The sequence below is a fragment of the Jaculus jaculus genome, chromosome 9, assembly GCF_020740685.1.
Source record: "Jaculus jaculus isolate mJacJac1 chromosome 9, mJacJac1.mat.Y.cur, whole genome shotgun sequence".
Classification (NCBI taxonomy): Eukaryota; Metazoa; Chordata; class Mammalia; order Rodentia; family Dipodidae; genus Jaculus; species Jaculus jaculus.
In genome coordinates, this window is record NC_059110.1 from 43,305,949 (window position 1) to 43,324,280 (window position 18,332).

The following is an 18,332-nucleotide window of genomic DNA, read 5'->3' on the forward strand; positions in this document are numbered from 1 at the left end:
TAACACACATTTATATATTACTTAGTCTTTTTGGACACAGAGTATAGCATTAACAGATACATTAGAGAATAATTGGAAAATACATTATCATACTTATTTGGAAATGTTCTTAAAGAAAGGTATAGTTGAAATTACTCACATAGACTTTGGGAACTTTAAATGAGTGATTTAGCATGGATCTAAAATTCCATTTATATTTCCATATAAAACTTTGAGTTTAAAATTGAAAATACAGTTTACTGGAACTCTTCACTATGGCTTCTTGAGTATTTAGTTAATACTTAGTCTATGGAAATGCATAATCAAGAAATGCAAAATGTGAAACTGATAATTTTATATCAGTGCTAGGGAACTTTAGATTGATGATTACTTTGAAAATTAACATTTCTTACCAGGAGAATATAACATATAGATAAAAATACTCATCTCGAAGGAAAAATCCATCTGTGAAACACTAGCCAATCACACTTTGGAGAGATAACTACATTTTACAGGAAATTAGCAAATTAGGTTGCCAAATCATTTAAGCCCAATATAAAATCTAAAAAGAGTTGGTATTCAGCTCCTAATGTAGCTGATATCTTGGGCTTGGCACGAATATATTCCTTCAATACAAAAATTAATCAGAGCTAATTCATAAACTTTAAATTTGTTTAAATTATCTGATAACAATGAGTATGATCAGCCATTTATCTAACTAAGAACTAGCATTTGATATAGAAACCAAACCACCTAAAAAGTTTTACACAGCTGTTGTATGTAATGCACCACTTATAAAGACTAAGGTAAAAATTAGCTGTTATTATAAACATCCAGGAAATACCTTTAAATTGTCTATTCTGTGTTTTCTATAGTTTGTGTGTATAACTTGCACATTTAAAATATGAGTTATCATTATTATAATTTGTAAGAGCCAGAACATATAGAGATACATAGATGAAATCACATCAATCAACATGTGATACAATTCCAAGACATTAAATTTTAAAATCAGGGTGCGACTGAGAATTAGAGTAGGTTCATATAGAATTACTTTCTATTGACACTGGATTAAGGAAAACAGAACTGGTAGAGTGGAACCATTTCCTCAATTGAAATGCAAGATAAATAACGTTTCAAAACACCCAGTACCCCTCTCTCAGGTCCCTTTCGTGTACCTCTTTGGACACTGGATAGCAACACAGATATTGATAGTATGATGCATTATCTCCAAACAGGAAGAGACCAAACATGTATACTTTTACACATGAAGTTTCAGATATGTAACACTATCCATAGGGATCTTCAACAAGGAACGTTGTATACATTGCTTGCTAAATAAATTTAACTATATAATCCCCCTTTGTATTGTCAATGATCATTTTAAGGATTCATGCTATGCTGACATTTATGTGAATGAGATAGCTATCAGTTCATCTTCTAGTGCATGTCAGAGTCACTCAGTAGAAACTCTGTATTGGAGGACAATTTGTAACTAGTCAAAGGGCACACTTTGTTGAATCTATTGATCTATTACTGAGGAAAAGAAATATGGGCCTGAACCAATATACTTCATGGCAAATGGCATGGTTATACTTAACTAAATATGACTGCAGATGTCATTTAGGATTGTACTGCTTTACCGTACCATGGTAATTATTGCCAGCACCTCTGAACACCTGCACAATCTAGATAACAATTTACATGATTATTATCATAGATGATACTCTCAGAATATACTAAATACTTGATTGAAACAGCATGGGGTGATGGTCCTTATAAGCTTAAGTACTAGGAAAAATAGGTTATGAGAAACTGACATGCGTGGTAGGGAAAGAGATGCTTGTTGATCACATTTATGCATACAGACAAAGTTGGAATCCTAGTTGCTGATCCCAGTCAAAAGCACCATGCTTCAACCTCCAGGAATGGTCACTAACGGCAGCTCCACATACAAGCAGAAGCAGAATCTCAGGTTAAATTAGACAAATAGAATCAAGATGGAGGTGAGATTTTCAAATAAGAGTCCAGGTACAAATTTCAGTATTGAGAAAATAATGACTAGAAGATAGGACTTAAATTATGACTATTGAAAGGTCAGTACTGTGGCCTAAGTCTTAGTATTGAAATAGTCTTATGATATTTTTTAAATGGGAGTGTAGTGTCAAAATAGATATAAATAAATTATATAATAAGAAAGAAAAGAGATACATACAACTTGAACAAAAATCTTACATAAGAATGAACAGCCATTTCATTCAGTCATAGAGTAAGATTATTTTTAAATGTTGCTGATGTAGTTAGTGTTCAGTAAAATGAAGTGTAATTTATTCCTAAAATACCAATTCCAGATGTCTCAGGAACTAAAATGGTAAAGGCAAAAACAGGAAAATAATTTATATATTTCATTAAGATGTGGGAATGTTTTAAATAATTGATATAAAATAAATCCAAGCCACAGTTTAAGTAGCTGATAATTGTTTCACTACACATTGTAATAACCTTATGAATAAAGAGTAGTAGGTATAAATGTATGTCTATACATATGCACCCATATATGCACACACACACACACACACACACAGAGAGAGAGAGAGAGAGAGAGAGAGACCATGTTCACATATGTTCAAGGGAAACTTCCTTATCACTGTGGCTCTTATTCTCCAAAAGACTATAGAAAACTAACTACTTTTGACCTGAAATCAAACATTCTGTTTAAGGAAGAGCATTTCAGACTGTCTTCAGGGAACTTTCTTATCTTCCACACCAGATATTCAGAGAAACCCTACAAAAGTCACGTGGAGCCTTTTTGAAATTCCACTGTTCTCTCTTCTTGAAGCAACTTTCTAGATTATTTTCTATGACATTATGGCCATATGTAATAGTAGTAATCACATTAATGGATCAAATACTACTTACCTTCTCCATAATTAAAGGCTGAACAAAGATGACCTTTAAGTGCTTTTCCAGGAATTTCAGAAATCATTTAAAATGTGACTTCAGATTAGTATATTGGTCTCTCATTATATTTTGTAGAAAAGTCACCATTTATGGTTGCTACTTCTGTAGGAACACATGATCACAGAGTTCTTCCTTGGAAGGCAGTTTCTATATTACTCCACAAGAAAGTTACTTTGTTGAGAGACACAACCATGCAAGGTTTCTGTTTGGTTTGCTCTGCAGCTTGCTTTCCTCATAAGTTCCACACACATGTTATATTTTGATTAGCTGTGTTCTTCTCTGATGTGCAGAACAGTACGATATAGATCTGGGACCAGCAATATCCAGTTCTCATTCCTTTAATATCTGAATTTGCAGAAGCTGAACGAACCAAAGAAGAGGTTATTGCTGCCTCAACGAAGAAAGGTAAATGCAGGTTTAACGGACCCTAGCTGCTCACACTTCTACCTTCCTGTCTGTGTAATGCTGGGATAGGAGATGAACTGATTGACTATTATACTGATATAAACAAAACAATTTTGAAGTATCTATCTAGAATCTATTTATCTATCATCTGTCTAGATATATATTCCAAAATGGTTTTGTGTACACACACACACACACACACACACACACACACACACACACACACACACATTCTCTCTCTCCCATGGAACTGCATGTAGCATAGCTTTTTCCAGCATTCTGTCATCTGTTCTACGAGGAGGAGGTTTTCAGCTCAGTTCCAGGAGGATTTCTCAATGACCTTGTAGCCCAAGTATGTGGAATCTTCATCAATAGGGTGTCACAATCTATTCATGGTGGGAAACCAAGAGCCTCAGCAGTGATGTGTCATACTTTAGGGGCACCAGGGACCTTCCTGGCCAACAACTCACTGGAAGGTATCCCATCCCTGGCACTGAAAACTTTCTAGTAACAATCTATCGAATCTTTATGTTCCATTGTCCATTGTCCAGGGTACTTATTTGTACCCTCTTAGATTTTGATTAGCCCTCCCCCACTTTTCTTCTACTCAGTCTCTTCCCTGACCTCACTTAGGTCTTTCCACTCCCATTATTCTGTCCTTCAACTTACGAATACACAATAGCATTTTATTAAGTTTCACCCCATTCTATTCCCTTTCTAGATTACTGACCTCTGCTACTGTTTAATTCCAATTCACATACAAGTCCAATCATTTGTAGCTAGGATCCATGAGAAAGAGTGATTTTTGGCTTTCTGGGCCTGGGTTACCTCACTAAATTAATCCTTTCATATCCATCCATTTTCTTTTTTTAAGTATTTTATTTTTATTTATTTATTTTGTAGAGAGAGAGAGAGACAAAAATAGGCACATAGAGAAAGAGAAAAAATGGGCATGTAGGGCCTCCAGCCACTGTAAATGAATTCCATATGTGTGCTCCATCTTGTGCATTTGGCTTATGTGGGTCCTGCATAGTTGAACCTGGGTTCTTTGGCTTTGCAGGCAAGCACATTAACTGCTAAGCCATCTCTACACTCTGATTCATTTATTTTCTTGCAAATTTTATAATTCCATTTTTCTTTTCTAATGAATAGAACTCCTTTGTATAAATGTGCCACATCTTCATTATCCACTCATCAGTTGAGGGACGTCTAGGCTGGTTGCATTTCCTACCTATTGTGAATAAAGTGGTAATAAACATGGTTGAGCACATATCTCTAAGGCAGTGAGACAAGTCCTTAAGCTATATGCCTAGTAGTGATATAGTTGGGTCATATGGTAAATCTATTTTTAGCTGTCTCAGAAATATCCACACTGATTTCCATAATGGCTACCAACAGTGTAGAAGGGTTCCTCTTTATCCCATCCTCACTAGCATTTATCTGCATGCTCCTTTACATATTATATATATGAATATAAGTTCATTTATTCTTATAAACTAAAAATAAAGGTATATTAGCTGAAATAATAATAATAAGTAATACACACACACAGACACACACACACATACACACACACACACACACACACACACACATACACACACACACAAATTTAAGGAAAGTCAACAAATTAAAGAATTCTAAAAACAAAATATTAACATTGTTGTAAGTCACAAATAGAAGTAATTGAGCTATTGAGATTTATTGATTACCTCCTTCAAAAATCGATGTATTTTTCAGAGTAATAGGAATAAAATAATTTTAATTTTAATAGTAATTTATTTCTTTACTGACTTAATATTAGTGATGACATTTTATGTATGTAATCACTACATGTTTCAGTGCTAGCATTTTACTCCAAGTGATAGTCATGAGTTTAATTTCATATTAATATAGCTTTTTATGTTATTGTATTCTGAAATTAGCATTGATTAATAATATTAAGTGTAATATTAATAAAAATCCCACTGCTTCAAATCAGAAATGCTATGCTATTATAAGAAAGTTGAGTTTTAAGGCAGAGTCAGTAAATGTCAATCTAGGCATTAATACAAGGGCTAAAAGGGCCTAACAAGCAAATATAATGGCAGATCACAGATTTAGAGAAAATAAGAAAAAACTATGTTCAAAAACTGTAGACAAGAGTGACTTCAGTGGGGTCACCACAAAGCAGTTGAAGCTTTTCTCTTGGTACTTGATTTTAGACAATCAACCTTGAGTAATCTACAATTGTAGAGAGCAGTATGGTGAGAGTTGAAAAGCACAAATTGCCCCTCCAAGTATTTGAGTCATGCATAGAGGAAATTACTTGCAACCTGGATATTTAGGGCATAAATATAAACACATATACTTTGGAGTTCAATCAGGCCACGTCAGAGTAAGCAGGAAGATGGAATTGAAACACAATCATCAGTAATAGAACTCAGAAGCATTTTCAACCAAAAATGGTTCTTGGATCTATAATATGGCTAAATATTTTCCTTAGGATTAAAAACTCATTAGTTTTTACAGAAAAATTAAAGGGAAAAAAGAACTATTCATAAGCTTAAGGCATTTATGGAACCAACTACTTTGTCTCTAGCTAATTTTATATCTCACACCACAATTTGCAATTTAATATGATCCTCATTTTGGATTTGCATATAATGATGCATTGAAAAGAAGCTAGTGTTCTTTCCACAGTGATCATAAATGTTTTAAAACTCAGGTACAGTTTTACCAATTTGATCAATTCTAAAAAATAATTAAATCTGACATTTCCCATTTGTTTCCCAGTATTCTCATCCCTTTTAAATTCACTTTTAGCTACACATCAACATGAATATTACTTTCTTCCTATATTTAATATCCACAACACTTATGCACTTCATAATGTGCTGCATTGCAGCATTTCATAAGTAAGTATTAAAGTCATATAGAATTTATTTTTGTTACTAAGTTGACTTTTGAATGAGGACCTACATGTAAAATTAAGTGTAAATTGATTTTATGACCGTTATAAAATTAGTTAAAATATTTTAATTGTAATTGAAAAATTAGCTCAATGTGCCAATTTAAATCTTGTAAAATTTCTTACTTTAACTGCACTGTTAAATAATACTTCCTTTGGTGCTACCTATTTAATCATCATCAATAAGATACCATTTATTTGTTTTGTATTATATAGTCTCTGTTCATTTTTATTTTCACACAACATATATTTATTGATAACAAAAATAAATATGCAAAAAGAAAAAAAATATATGAGAGTTAATATTGTTCTAGGATATGAATGTACTAGATGAATATGCCCTCTACTCGCTCTACCAATAGGATGTTTAATGCATAACGATTGCTCAACCTGCAGAAAACCAACAGATAAATTCAGATAAAGTAACATAGTATCTTAAAATGTATTCTAACAGAAAGGCCATCAGAGGGTTTACTACATAAACCCTTTAGGATTAAGCCTGTAATATGACATTGGTTTTGCTATGTGCTAAGAAGCTGTAAAAACACATTGGGCCTTGGTGACAGAGAAAGGCAAGCTGGTGAGGATTTTCAGACTGCATGTGAGGAAGAGGAAGCTTTGGGAAGAATCCCAATACTCAAGAGGAGGATACTGTTCCCTTCATGTCATTGTAGCTCTGACCACTTCTCATAGTGCTATCCTTGCTATGCAATAGAACCCTCTGTTCTCTGCAGACCTAATACTACAGTTGTGTTTACCACTTTGTTCTCTAAAAGTCCCTGGTGTTGTTTCTATGGCAGCATAGTCTTCTGGTTCCCCTCATATACTCTGAACTTTATTTCTGACTTCTTTGTAATTTTGTTAATTTGTGGGGGTCTTAGTTGGTTGTTTTGTTCCTCAGATTCCATTTTTAACTTTGAAACTTTTATTTTCTACCCTCACCTCATGATATACCCATATATGCATATTATATATATATATGCATATATGCATAGAGCATATATATATATATATATATATATATATATATATATATATATATTCCCTAAATATACATTGCATTTGATCTCTTTTCTCCATTTGCCCATTAAGATCCTACTTTATTATAAAATTGTAAACAGACTTTCTCATGGTCTGAATTCTATGTCAACTAAATTCATCATTAGTTATGCCTGTTTTCAGTGGTATAATAATGTTAAGTTACTCAAAATTTTAAATATACTAGAGGAAAAATTCAGGAAAGTTAGTAGCATAAGTATGGCCTCATGAGCATAAAAATATTTCATATCATCAAAAAACTGATAGAGAACCCCTTATTAGCTTCTACGATATTTTTTTCCCTAGGGAATGGATGATATGACTTTTTCTATGATTATTGATTGGTTTCATTGTTTCAATTATATTTGTCTCTAAAAAGTACATATATAATTTCTAGTACAAATATTAAAAAGTACAAATATAATCTCTAAATAACCATTGATCAATTTGAATGAAATATCAATGAAAATAACAGCATGCTAAAGGCTAAAATCTGTATTTTAGAATTAATGTATAAATGTGAATTAAGGTACTTTTCTAACTGCATATTAATTCTTTACCATAAATCACTTCCTCATCTGGAAGGAACACCTCCACCTTTAAGTAAGCATCATTGCTGAGGTGCTGATGTGACTCTGTCAGTGTTCCCAGATGATGCTGTGTAATTAAGAAAGGATAGGTTCAAATTGTATGGGAGATTTGTATTCCTTAGGAAAAGTTAGGAATAATTAAATTTAAAAAGTGCTATAAACCGGGCCTGGTGGCAGACACCTTTAATCCCAGCACTCGGGAGGCAGAGGTAGTTGGATTGCCTTGAGTTTGAGGCCACCCTGTGACTCCATAGTGAATTCCAGGTCAGCCTGGGCTAGAGTGAGACCCTACCTCGAAAAAAAAAAAAAAAAAGTGCTATAGAAAATCAATTTTTTCACCTTCCAGTTCATCTCAAGCTAAGAAGTCATTAGAGCCTAAGAGCACATCAGCTACAATTTGTTTCTTCTACATTGGTTTGCCATCTCTGAAGTAGTATGATACAATCTTCTTTCCCTCCATAAAATAAATACTTTCAAATCTAGGCAAAGAAAATTTCTCTCAACACCAAAATGGTTTCAGATATTTTGTGGTATGGAAAGAAAAATTGATTGAGGACTTCATTTGATTCTATGCAGAGAGAAGATTCATTTACTTAAAAGACCTGTTCATTCCTAAAGATTATTCACCAGAGAATAAGGCTTGATGAATTTTACATATGAACCAGAAATGAAATGATCAAATTTTAATGCAAAATGTCATTTTTTCAGTGTAGAAAATCAGTGCCTTCAGTGACTGTTCCTGAGTTTTCAAGAGGAATATTGCATGTATAATAAAAGGGAATTCACTAGAATGGCATGTGATATGACCATGAAGACCAATAATGGTGTCTGTATATTGAGTGGGCTAAGAACCAGAAAGCAGTTCAATCCATGAAGTTGAGTGCCTCAGCAGTCCCAAACTGGTGCTAGTCAGAAAAACATGGCACGAGCTAGAGCAATAAGAACAGAGAGAAGTGAAGACAGACAGTCAAGCAACACTGCCTTTTCTTCAAACTCATTTGGTGCTCCTCTTACAAGTCTGTTTCTTACAGCATTAGTGAGGGGCACATTTTTGTGGACCTTTCCATCACGCAGGATTAAGTTTAATTTGGCAAATCCACTACAACATTCCAATTTTGTGAGCCTTTGTTCTATAATCTGTTTTAAGAAGGGTTCTTGAGAGGGCCAGAATATATATATATGTTCAAAGGAAATTCACTATATTGGGTCACACAACAGGGGCTGAGTAGTCTGACAATGACCATGTACACCCTGGTGCAGCTAAGAGTGAGATACCTCTAACAGTGAAGTAGCTTGTACAGTCCATGAGTCTGGATGCTTTAGCAGTTCCAGTGTGGCACTGAAAAATTAGAAGATTGATGGAAGGTCCTTGCATTTCAGTTCTCCTTGGGAAGCTGAAGAAACAGGAGTTTGATGAGAGTGAAGGGGGGTGACATTAGTGGGAGGTTTTTTTTTTAATTTTAAAATATCCTTAAAATAAGATTATAAAGGCTTACAAAGCCTAATGTTTGGGGTTTGATTTTCCAGTTAGCACAATAAGCCAGGTGGACAAAGTGATGCATGTGTCTAGAGTTTGTACTGGAAAGAGTTCCTGGTGCTCCCATTTTCTCTCTCCTCCTCATCTCACTCTCTTTCAAATAAATAACTAAACAGTGAAAAGTGTTTAAGGCAGAAGAAAATAAAATAACACTCATATTGAGTTGTGTGCTCTCTGTAAGTGACTAGTTTAAATTACTTTCATTCATGTCTCAATACAACCCAAATAGCATTGTCTGCATTGCACTCAAAGATTCAGGCCACAGATTTGGTGACAGGCATTTGTTCCGTTCCAGTGGCAAGGAAGTGACAAAGCTGGAATGTACTCTCAGGCATTTGTGCTCCTTCTAGGAAATGACCCCTGTAGAAACCATTACTAAGGCTACTTTTCAAAAGTAGCTGGTGAGGGCTGGAGAGATGGCTTAGTGGTTAAGCGCTTGCCTGTGAAGCCTAAGGACCCCGGTTCGAGGCTCGGTTCCCCAGGTCCCACGTTAGCCAGATGCACAAGGGGGCGCACGTGTCTGGAGTTCCTTTGCAAGGCTGGAAGCCCTGGCGCGCCCATTCTCTCTCTCTCCCTCTATCTGTCTTTCTCTCTGTGTCTGTCACTCTCAAATAAATAAATTTTAAAAAAAAAAAAAGTAGCTCATGATTCAAGTCTAAATAGCATGGTTCATTTCTGTGTCCTGATCAGATCCTAAAGCCGTTGTCCCTGGAGTGAACTAGGACTTCTGCCATTTCTCCCATTTCTTCCCTACCAAAGCCCATTACCATCCCTCTCCCAATGCCCTAACCAACACTCCCCATGTGCCACCCTCACTAGTAGTGACCCCCCATGCCCTCCTCTTCAAGGTTTATCTACAAGGGATTTGTGAGGCTCCCACACAGAAATTTTCTTGAATTTTACAGTTTTTTTCATTTCATTTGGAATTTGCTCCATTTTGGTTTCATACTGGATAACCTTCCTTAAAATATGGTTTATTTTAATCAGTGCATTTTTAAATTTTAGGGAATTTTGAAGGAGATATATTAGAAAAATTAGAATATATGATATATGCCCCTTGCTTTCTTTATCCTGCATGAGGTTAAACTAAGAGTACATCCTCTGGCTTCCCTGAATTCCAGTAGCCACTTTGGCAAGAATACTTCAGAATACAGGACTCACCTCCTAGCATCTATCAGGAAGCACAGGATATGCTCACTGTATACACACTATTAGTCTCAACCATGAAGTAGGTCAATGGAAGCCACACCTATGCACTTTAAATGTTACATTTTCCCTCTGTAACTCTCTATGGGTGATATTTGGTTGTGATGAAATTATTTAGTTTCTTATCAATTCTTTATCTACTGGATGCTTAAATGCTCTGAAGATTCTTTCCTGAGTCAATTACTTCATGGGAGGTATGAATTATTTCTATTGTTCTGATATTTACCTAGGTAAAGAGTAAATCTTCCTCTTAGAGCAATAAATCTTGAAGAGAGAATAATTCAGGATTTACTGCTCTTAAAAGACTATTATTTCTCTTTTGGCTGCCTGTGATTTGGGCTGGGCTCATTTAATATTTAAATTCACTGGCAGCTTGGCAGTACTGTCCTTTCAGTTGACTATGCTCTGTTTAGCTTAATTTAAGCGTCCATCTTGTTGACATTTGCAAGACAATAAGTGACTATAGCAATAAACTAGAATGTGAATCGCTTAATCATAGCCCTATCAAGTAGAATTCTTCATAGAGTTTGTAAAAGCAGAGTATAAAGGAATAAATGAGAAAAGAGTGTGAAAGAACTAGCTAGGAGACTCTGAGGGATTATGGCTTTTTCTCTAATTCTTTGAGAGTAGATTCAAGGCAGGTTTTAATTTCATTATAGAAAGATGAGAAATGATTTGTAAAAATGTTAAAAATACCTTACTTAGAAGAAATATTTGGCAATGAATGCATTCTTAAAAGCTTTTATAAGCAGAGGCAACACCTGTGATTGGAACTCTTATTTAAACCTTATCTTTGCTTCGCAGCTATGCCTGGAAAGAAAGAAGAGAAAACCAAGACAGTAGAGCAAGGTAAAAAAAAATGAAGGAGGTTGACATTATCTTCTTTAGAAAGACAACAACACGCAGAGGAAAACACTGGACTCAGACAGGCGGAAGACAATAACCTCTAAATCTATTGATCCACATCAGTGTCCTTGCGAGTGTGCCAAGGGAGAACAAGAGGCTAAGCGACAATCCTGGTTTGTCTTTCTCTTGTATATCAAACTTTTGAGTATAAATCCCCAGTGGGACAACTCTGCAGATGGCTTAATCACATCAGCAGAAACGCTGAAATGTTGGGAAGGAGGAGATGAGCTGCAGCAACTGGTAGACATCTTTATTTGTGTTTTTGGTTTCAATATCTTCTCACCTAGTCTGAATAATAAATATGATCCCACACCATTTATGCAAAATATGAATTTTACTGCTTTACAATAATGCATTAAAGTTAAAATGCAGAGGAAAAACAACACTAAAGTTATCTGAGTTTGTGTGATGACTTCATATATCCATCCATCTAAACGGCCATAATTGTTCTTTTATTGTAGTGCCACATTGTTTTTTATTGTAGCTGTATAAAAACATCACTCCACAATGTCCTTGCAAAAAATGCTTCCACTAAAATATCTAGAGTCAGATTATGCTACCTTTTAGAACTCCACTGAGTGTAAAGATTGGATAAATATTTAGTTCCTTGGAATTATCTAGGTAAATTATATTAGAATTATATTGATAAAATTTCCTATTTATTTTGGGTTATGGCTAGTTCTTGGCATTTCAGAATTCAATAGAAAGTTTAGGCCTTTTTTTTTTTGAAGTGGATATGTTTGTCTCTAAAATATGAAGTAAAAGTCTGGAAATCCAGCTTTGCTTGTTATTTTATGCAAACGATAGGGTTTAGGTGTCATGTTTAAAAGTAAGATAATTGTCCCCAGTCTGTTTATCAGCCAAGATATTGTGTACCTGTACCTCTAATAAGAAATCGCATTTATAAAGGATTGGACACATAAGTACTTAAATGGGCATTCAGTACTTATTTAAATATTTTGTCTTGTGAAATCAATTTCAGTACAGAAGAGATAAATTATCTAATCACTTTGAGTCCACTGAATTTCATAACTTTGCTGCCCTTTAGTAACAAGAATGCCTACCACATTCATAGGTTCTTTATGTTCTGTGGTACTGAAGAATGAAGCTAGGGCCCCATGCTTGCCAAGGAAGCCCTCTATCACTGACCATAGCCACAGCCTGAGGTTGCTTTTACTGCTACAGCATATGAAGAAGAAATTGATTGACTGGAGAGATGGCTCAATAGTTAATGTGTTTGCCTACAAAGCCAGAGGACCCAGTTTTCATTCCTCAGGACCCAAGTAAAGCCAGATGCACAAGGTGGCACATGTATCTGGAGTTTGTTTGCAATGGCTAAAGGCCCTGGCAAGCCCTTCTCTCTCTCTTATAACAAATTAAATTTAAAAATCTAAAAACAATGTAATTAAGTAGAATATAAAACAGCTGCACAAGAACCTGATGGCTGATTAATGTTGAACACTGACTGCTTACTTCCAGTCATGTCAGTTTCATTAATTCAGTGATGTTCTTCATATGGACAAAAGAAGAAAAGACACTTCAACATATGAACTTATTCTTTAAGATGACTTCATATATTTTTTAAATAAAAGTGCCTGTTATTTTATGTAAGTTCAACTTTTACTTTGTGTAAAAGAGGAGAGTTTTTTATAACAATAAATAACTTCAGTTTTAAATTTTTTATGAAAGTGGCCTCATAGTTTCTGCTATAAAAACAATCCATATGAAATATCTTCTTAATAATAATAATAACAGTAATATAAAACAAAAAATAGGAAGTAGTGTGCTTGAGAATGTTGCCTATTTTATGGTGCTATATGTGACTAATAATGTGAAAAAAAGGAATTTTAACATTTTAAGGGTCTATGTGAACATAAATTATAAATAACTATATTCTACACATTTAATGATAAAATTATAATATTAAACATAAAGATGTTTGAAGACTTTAGGTACTTTTTCTTTTATGTTTTTAGTTATATTCAGAAGTACATATAATCCAAATGTAGTTCACATTGCATCAAAGTACAATTAAATATCATCAAAGATATATTTCCATTTGTTCAAGTTCAAAGTAATAGACTAACAGTATTAGGATAAACTTTATGATTTTTATGGTTTTTGCCAGTTTTCCAGTGTGTTTTGTGGTCTCAGTCTAATTGTATATAAGGAACCGCTGGACCTATACTGTGGAGACATTAACTTAGATGAACTTTACATTATAGGAAATTCATATTACAGAAAGCAAAATATTTTCCTGTGAAGCTATTTTGGAAAAATAGATCTCATAACATGTTAGTAGGATTTACTGATTTTAAGTTTTGTAGAACTCCAAATAAATCAAAATATGCTATTTTATTTTTAGTAAATAATGAATCCTATCATTTCCATGTAATCCTTTCATGGAGATATGAAATTGGCTAGAGTACATTTTAAAGACTTAAGGAAGCATAATAAATTCTAACCTATTAAAGCCACATAAACATGCATGCATGACACATAAATGCACATGCATGCATTCATGTGTAGCACTCTCTCCTGTTCAGGAATAGTCACAAAGAAGAAACATGATGTTTCAATACTTTGTTTCTATATCACTGCACAATGGATATACTTTTTTGAATATGTATCTATTCTACAAGAACTATTCATTATAAGATTCTAAGATTCAAATGAAAGAAATATCATACTTTGTAAACTTATATCTTTATAGATAATTCAGCATCTTGAAATTAAGTTGCAAGTGTTATCACAGAATTATTAAGTATCATTTCCATCTTCTTAAGCAAAATTACTTCAAAACAGTTAAGGAAAAACATGATAAGACATTTAAAAACAAGTAAATAAGATGTGATTGTCTATTACTGACAAGTGAAAATTTGACCCATCATTTTATTAAAGGTCAAATTGGAGGCTGTGGATCAAAACTGCATTAACATCCATTTTCTGTAATAAGAAATTTAATAATGCTTTAAATTTAGACATGTTTCAAAATTCATAAACAATCTAAATTGTGTTCATCCAAAGGTTTCTGTATTCCTTTGCATTTGCATTTAATGTGATACCCTACATAATTGTAATAGTATTTCATATTGTCACAACAGCAGGTGAAATCCAAGTACATTGTAAAAGTGTCATTACCTCTATCTACCCTAACAGGTTTTTTCCAATCTGTGCATGCATTGGTCCTTTATTGTGATATGTAATTATTGTAGATTTATCATATAATTTTGAGTGAATGTTAATGATATCTGAGCATAGTGATTTTCCTGGGAAAAACTTATTCACTTAAATAATTGTGTTTATATTTCTTGGTGTGTCAAGCTTATTAAAAAGAAAAAAACTAAGATTTGAAATCAATGGAGCAAAACTGAAATTTAGTTATCATGAATTGTATTTAATGATTTGTATAAACTGTGATTATAAAAACACAATTTGCCTATGTGGTTTAAGTCAATCTGTTGACCCTCAATAAATGTTAAATGATAATGCCTACATGATTGATTTCTGTGAATTCCAAACCTTTTAAAATTGTTTGTATTTTGATTATTTAATATTTATTGAGTGCTGACAACAGGGTAGGCACTGAAAAGAGATGTAAAAGTCATTGGGCTAGCATTAGAGAGAAAATAGTCTACTTGTAATATGTAAAATATAAACATGTCATGCTATCCTTGTTTTACACATGTTTAAGAGTATTTTCAGCAGTTCATCATCTTACTTGCTCACATCTTGCCTTTATTTAATTCTTTCAGAATAATTCTTTTTCACAACTATTTCATCTGATTTACAGGACATATCTTTCCATCCTCCTTTCTTACTTCTTAATCCTCAGCTCCTAATAAACTAAATTCTACCTATCACAGCAAGACACTTATGTAAAACAAGTTTGTAGTTACCTTGGTTTCTCACATTGTGCCAACTTCTGCCATAGGGCTCACACATTCATGGGTAGAAATGCCACAGTAGTTTACCTTATGATCATTATTAAATTGAGCCACTCCTTTGCCAGTGTGGCCTCCATGACCATCTTTTCTCTTTTGTAGAAAGTTTAGGCATCTTGTGCAGAAGCATTTTATACTGCATAATTATCCCAGAGACTTCCTCCATGGCCTAATTCTCAGAAACAACATTGTTACCATCAGGAAACCTCAAATTAAAAAAAAAAGCAGGTCAGGGCTGGAAGGATTGCTTAGTGGTTAAGGCATTTTCCTCCAAAGCCAATGGATACATATGATTCTCCAGGAACCATATTAACCAGATACACAAGGTGGTGCAAGTGTCTGGAGTTTGTTTGCAGTGGCTGGAGGTCCTGCTGTGCCCATTCTCTTTCTCTCTGCCTCTTTCTCTCAAATAAATAAAATATTAAAAAAGCAGGTCAGAGTTGCTGGTAGGTAGATAGGTTGAGCTAGGTACATCATCAGGACAAGCAACCTGCTCCTTCCTTCATTCCACCCTTTCTAAAATTCACCACTGTCATTTTCTAACAAAATATTATTAGGACTGGAGAGATGAATCAGAGATTAAGGCACTTGTCTGCAAAGCCTAATGACCCAGGTTTGATCCTCTAGTACCCATGTAAAGCTAGATGCACAAAATCTTGCATGCATCTGCAGTTAGTGTGCAGCAGCAAGAAGCCCTGGCACCCCATTCCGTGAAGTGCATGTTCTCAGTTCACTTATGATGTTTAAACACTGCCTCAACTGCCAACAGTTTTATAAGAAAATAGAATACAAAAATAGACCATTTCTAAAAATCCAGTCAAATCTAATTATAAATAGAAGAAAGTTGATATTTGTCCTCTTAATAATAGTAAGCTTTGTATTTCTTTTGCCAGCAGATTGTGTTATATAAAGTAACTTTATTTATTTATTTTAGAGAGAGGAAAAGAAGGAAGGAGAGAGAGAGAGAGGGCATATTAGGGCCTCTAGCCACTACAAACTCCAGACACATGTGCCACCTTGTGCATCTGGCTTACATATGTACTAGGGAATCAATCGTGGGTCCCTAGGCTTCCCAGGCAACCAACTTTGCTAAGCTGTCACTCCAACTCTATAAAATAGCTTTAAAGTAATGCAAAGTAATCATCTACATTGTAATATTAGGTTAATGTTTCCTTAAAACACATTTGAATATGCAGTGGGCCACTTTCATTCTCATCATAGGGAAAATTCTGTTATAAGTCTTATTTTTCTTCAACTCTAATTTTAATCATTATCATAAGGATTGTCTTATAAAAATAATTTTCAGTATCACTATTGATATGTAGAAAAATATTCTGTGCTCCAAAGGTAATAGTGAGCTTTGCATATTATTTTGACTTTCTAGCATGGACTAAATAAAGGTCACAGAGCTACAATGCATCTTTATCACACAGCATGATAGGGAAATCCTCCTTCTGATCTCAAGAATATTATCCAATAGATTCGGAAGTTGGTTTTCCTATTAGCATGTGTAATATGTCCAGAGAGATTTGTTTCTCACAGAGGAATCTTTAATGCAAATCATGTTACAATCTACTGTCATTATAAAGTTGATTGATAAGAGCAAAGATTGTTCTCTGATTTCTTTTTCTTTGTTTTGATGTTTTCTTTCACACACAAATTTGTTTTCCACTAAAAGCCTGAAAAGATACTGTATCCACTACTTGACCACATTCTTTTTGTTTAGCACATTAGGACCAGGACTAGGACAAATGGAGTGTATGCATCTTAATCTGTAGTCAAAGTGCAGACATAATCTGAAATTTTCAACTTCATATAAAAATGCATTGAATGGGCTTGCCACGTGGTTCACATTTTCAACCCCAGCACTTGGAAGACTGACTTCAGTAGGAGGATCAGCATGATATCAAGACTAGCTACCTACAGAGTTCTAGGTCAGTCGTGGCTGGAGTGAGACCATGCCTCAGACAAACAAAATTGTGTTGCTATTCTCTCCTCATTGTAAATTAAATTTGACCTGTTCAGTAATTTCATGTATTAGTACAACTGTTAATAAGTGTGACTTTTAGGATTCAAGACAAGAATTCAAGATTAAATTTCATAGAATGATGATAGAAACAACACTTGTTAAAATATCAAAACTCAGTTTACATCTTCCTTTAGAAATTTGTAATGGCTAAATTTTGGTTAAAAGAAATCTTTTCAACATTAGATCTTACAACAGTTTATTGTTATTTCTCTGGAGTTTATATATGACAAGAGAGACCATATTCATATAGCCCATTCAAAATACCTACATTCTCATCAAAAGCCTTGACCATGAAATTTGTGGTGAAAATTTCTTGGCATGGATTGACAATTTTGATTTTCGCCTTTTTGGAAGAAACATTTGATGAGGTCATCATGTATATTTCATAAGTGATAATTATGAATCATTTCCTACTTGAACCATAGAGTACAAACTAAAACTGAAACATGAGAGTCTATAACCTTGCTTCTAGTCTTTTCCATTTTTCTCTTATAGTTCAATTATATTTTATTAAACAAACCTTGAATGACCTTCAATTGCATGTAAGAGCCATAATATTATATAATACTTATGTACAAGACAAGTATACTGTGTCTAACACATTTCCAATTTGTCCAGAATGCTAAAGAACAGACTTGTGTCTTTTGTTTGTAAGAACAGTCAGTATAAAAGAAAAAGCAGGGACAGAAGAGATGGCCCAGTGGTTAGAGTACTTGCTGCTTAAGTATGAGTACCTGGGGAGGGCCTGAGACCACTCAAGTCTGACTCTCCTTGAACCCGCGTAAAT

At 34.1% G+C, this 18,332-nt stretch overlaps 1 protein-coding gene across 1 annotated transcript in view; it reads left to right on the forward strand.

Moving 5' to 3' along the window:
* Trdn (triadin) overlaps nt 1-18,332 on the forward strand; it is a 444,085-nt gene that overhangs the window by 298,906 nt on the left and 126,847 nt on the right. The window contains exons 21-22 of the mRNA XM_045159783.1: nt 3,298-3,345; nt 11,471-11,515. Of these exons, the coding sequence (XP_045015718.1) occupies nt 3,298-3,345; nt 11,471-11,515 (93 nt within the window). The remainder of the gene's footprint in view (nt 1-3,297; nt 3,346-11,470; nt 11,516-18,332) is intronic.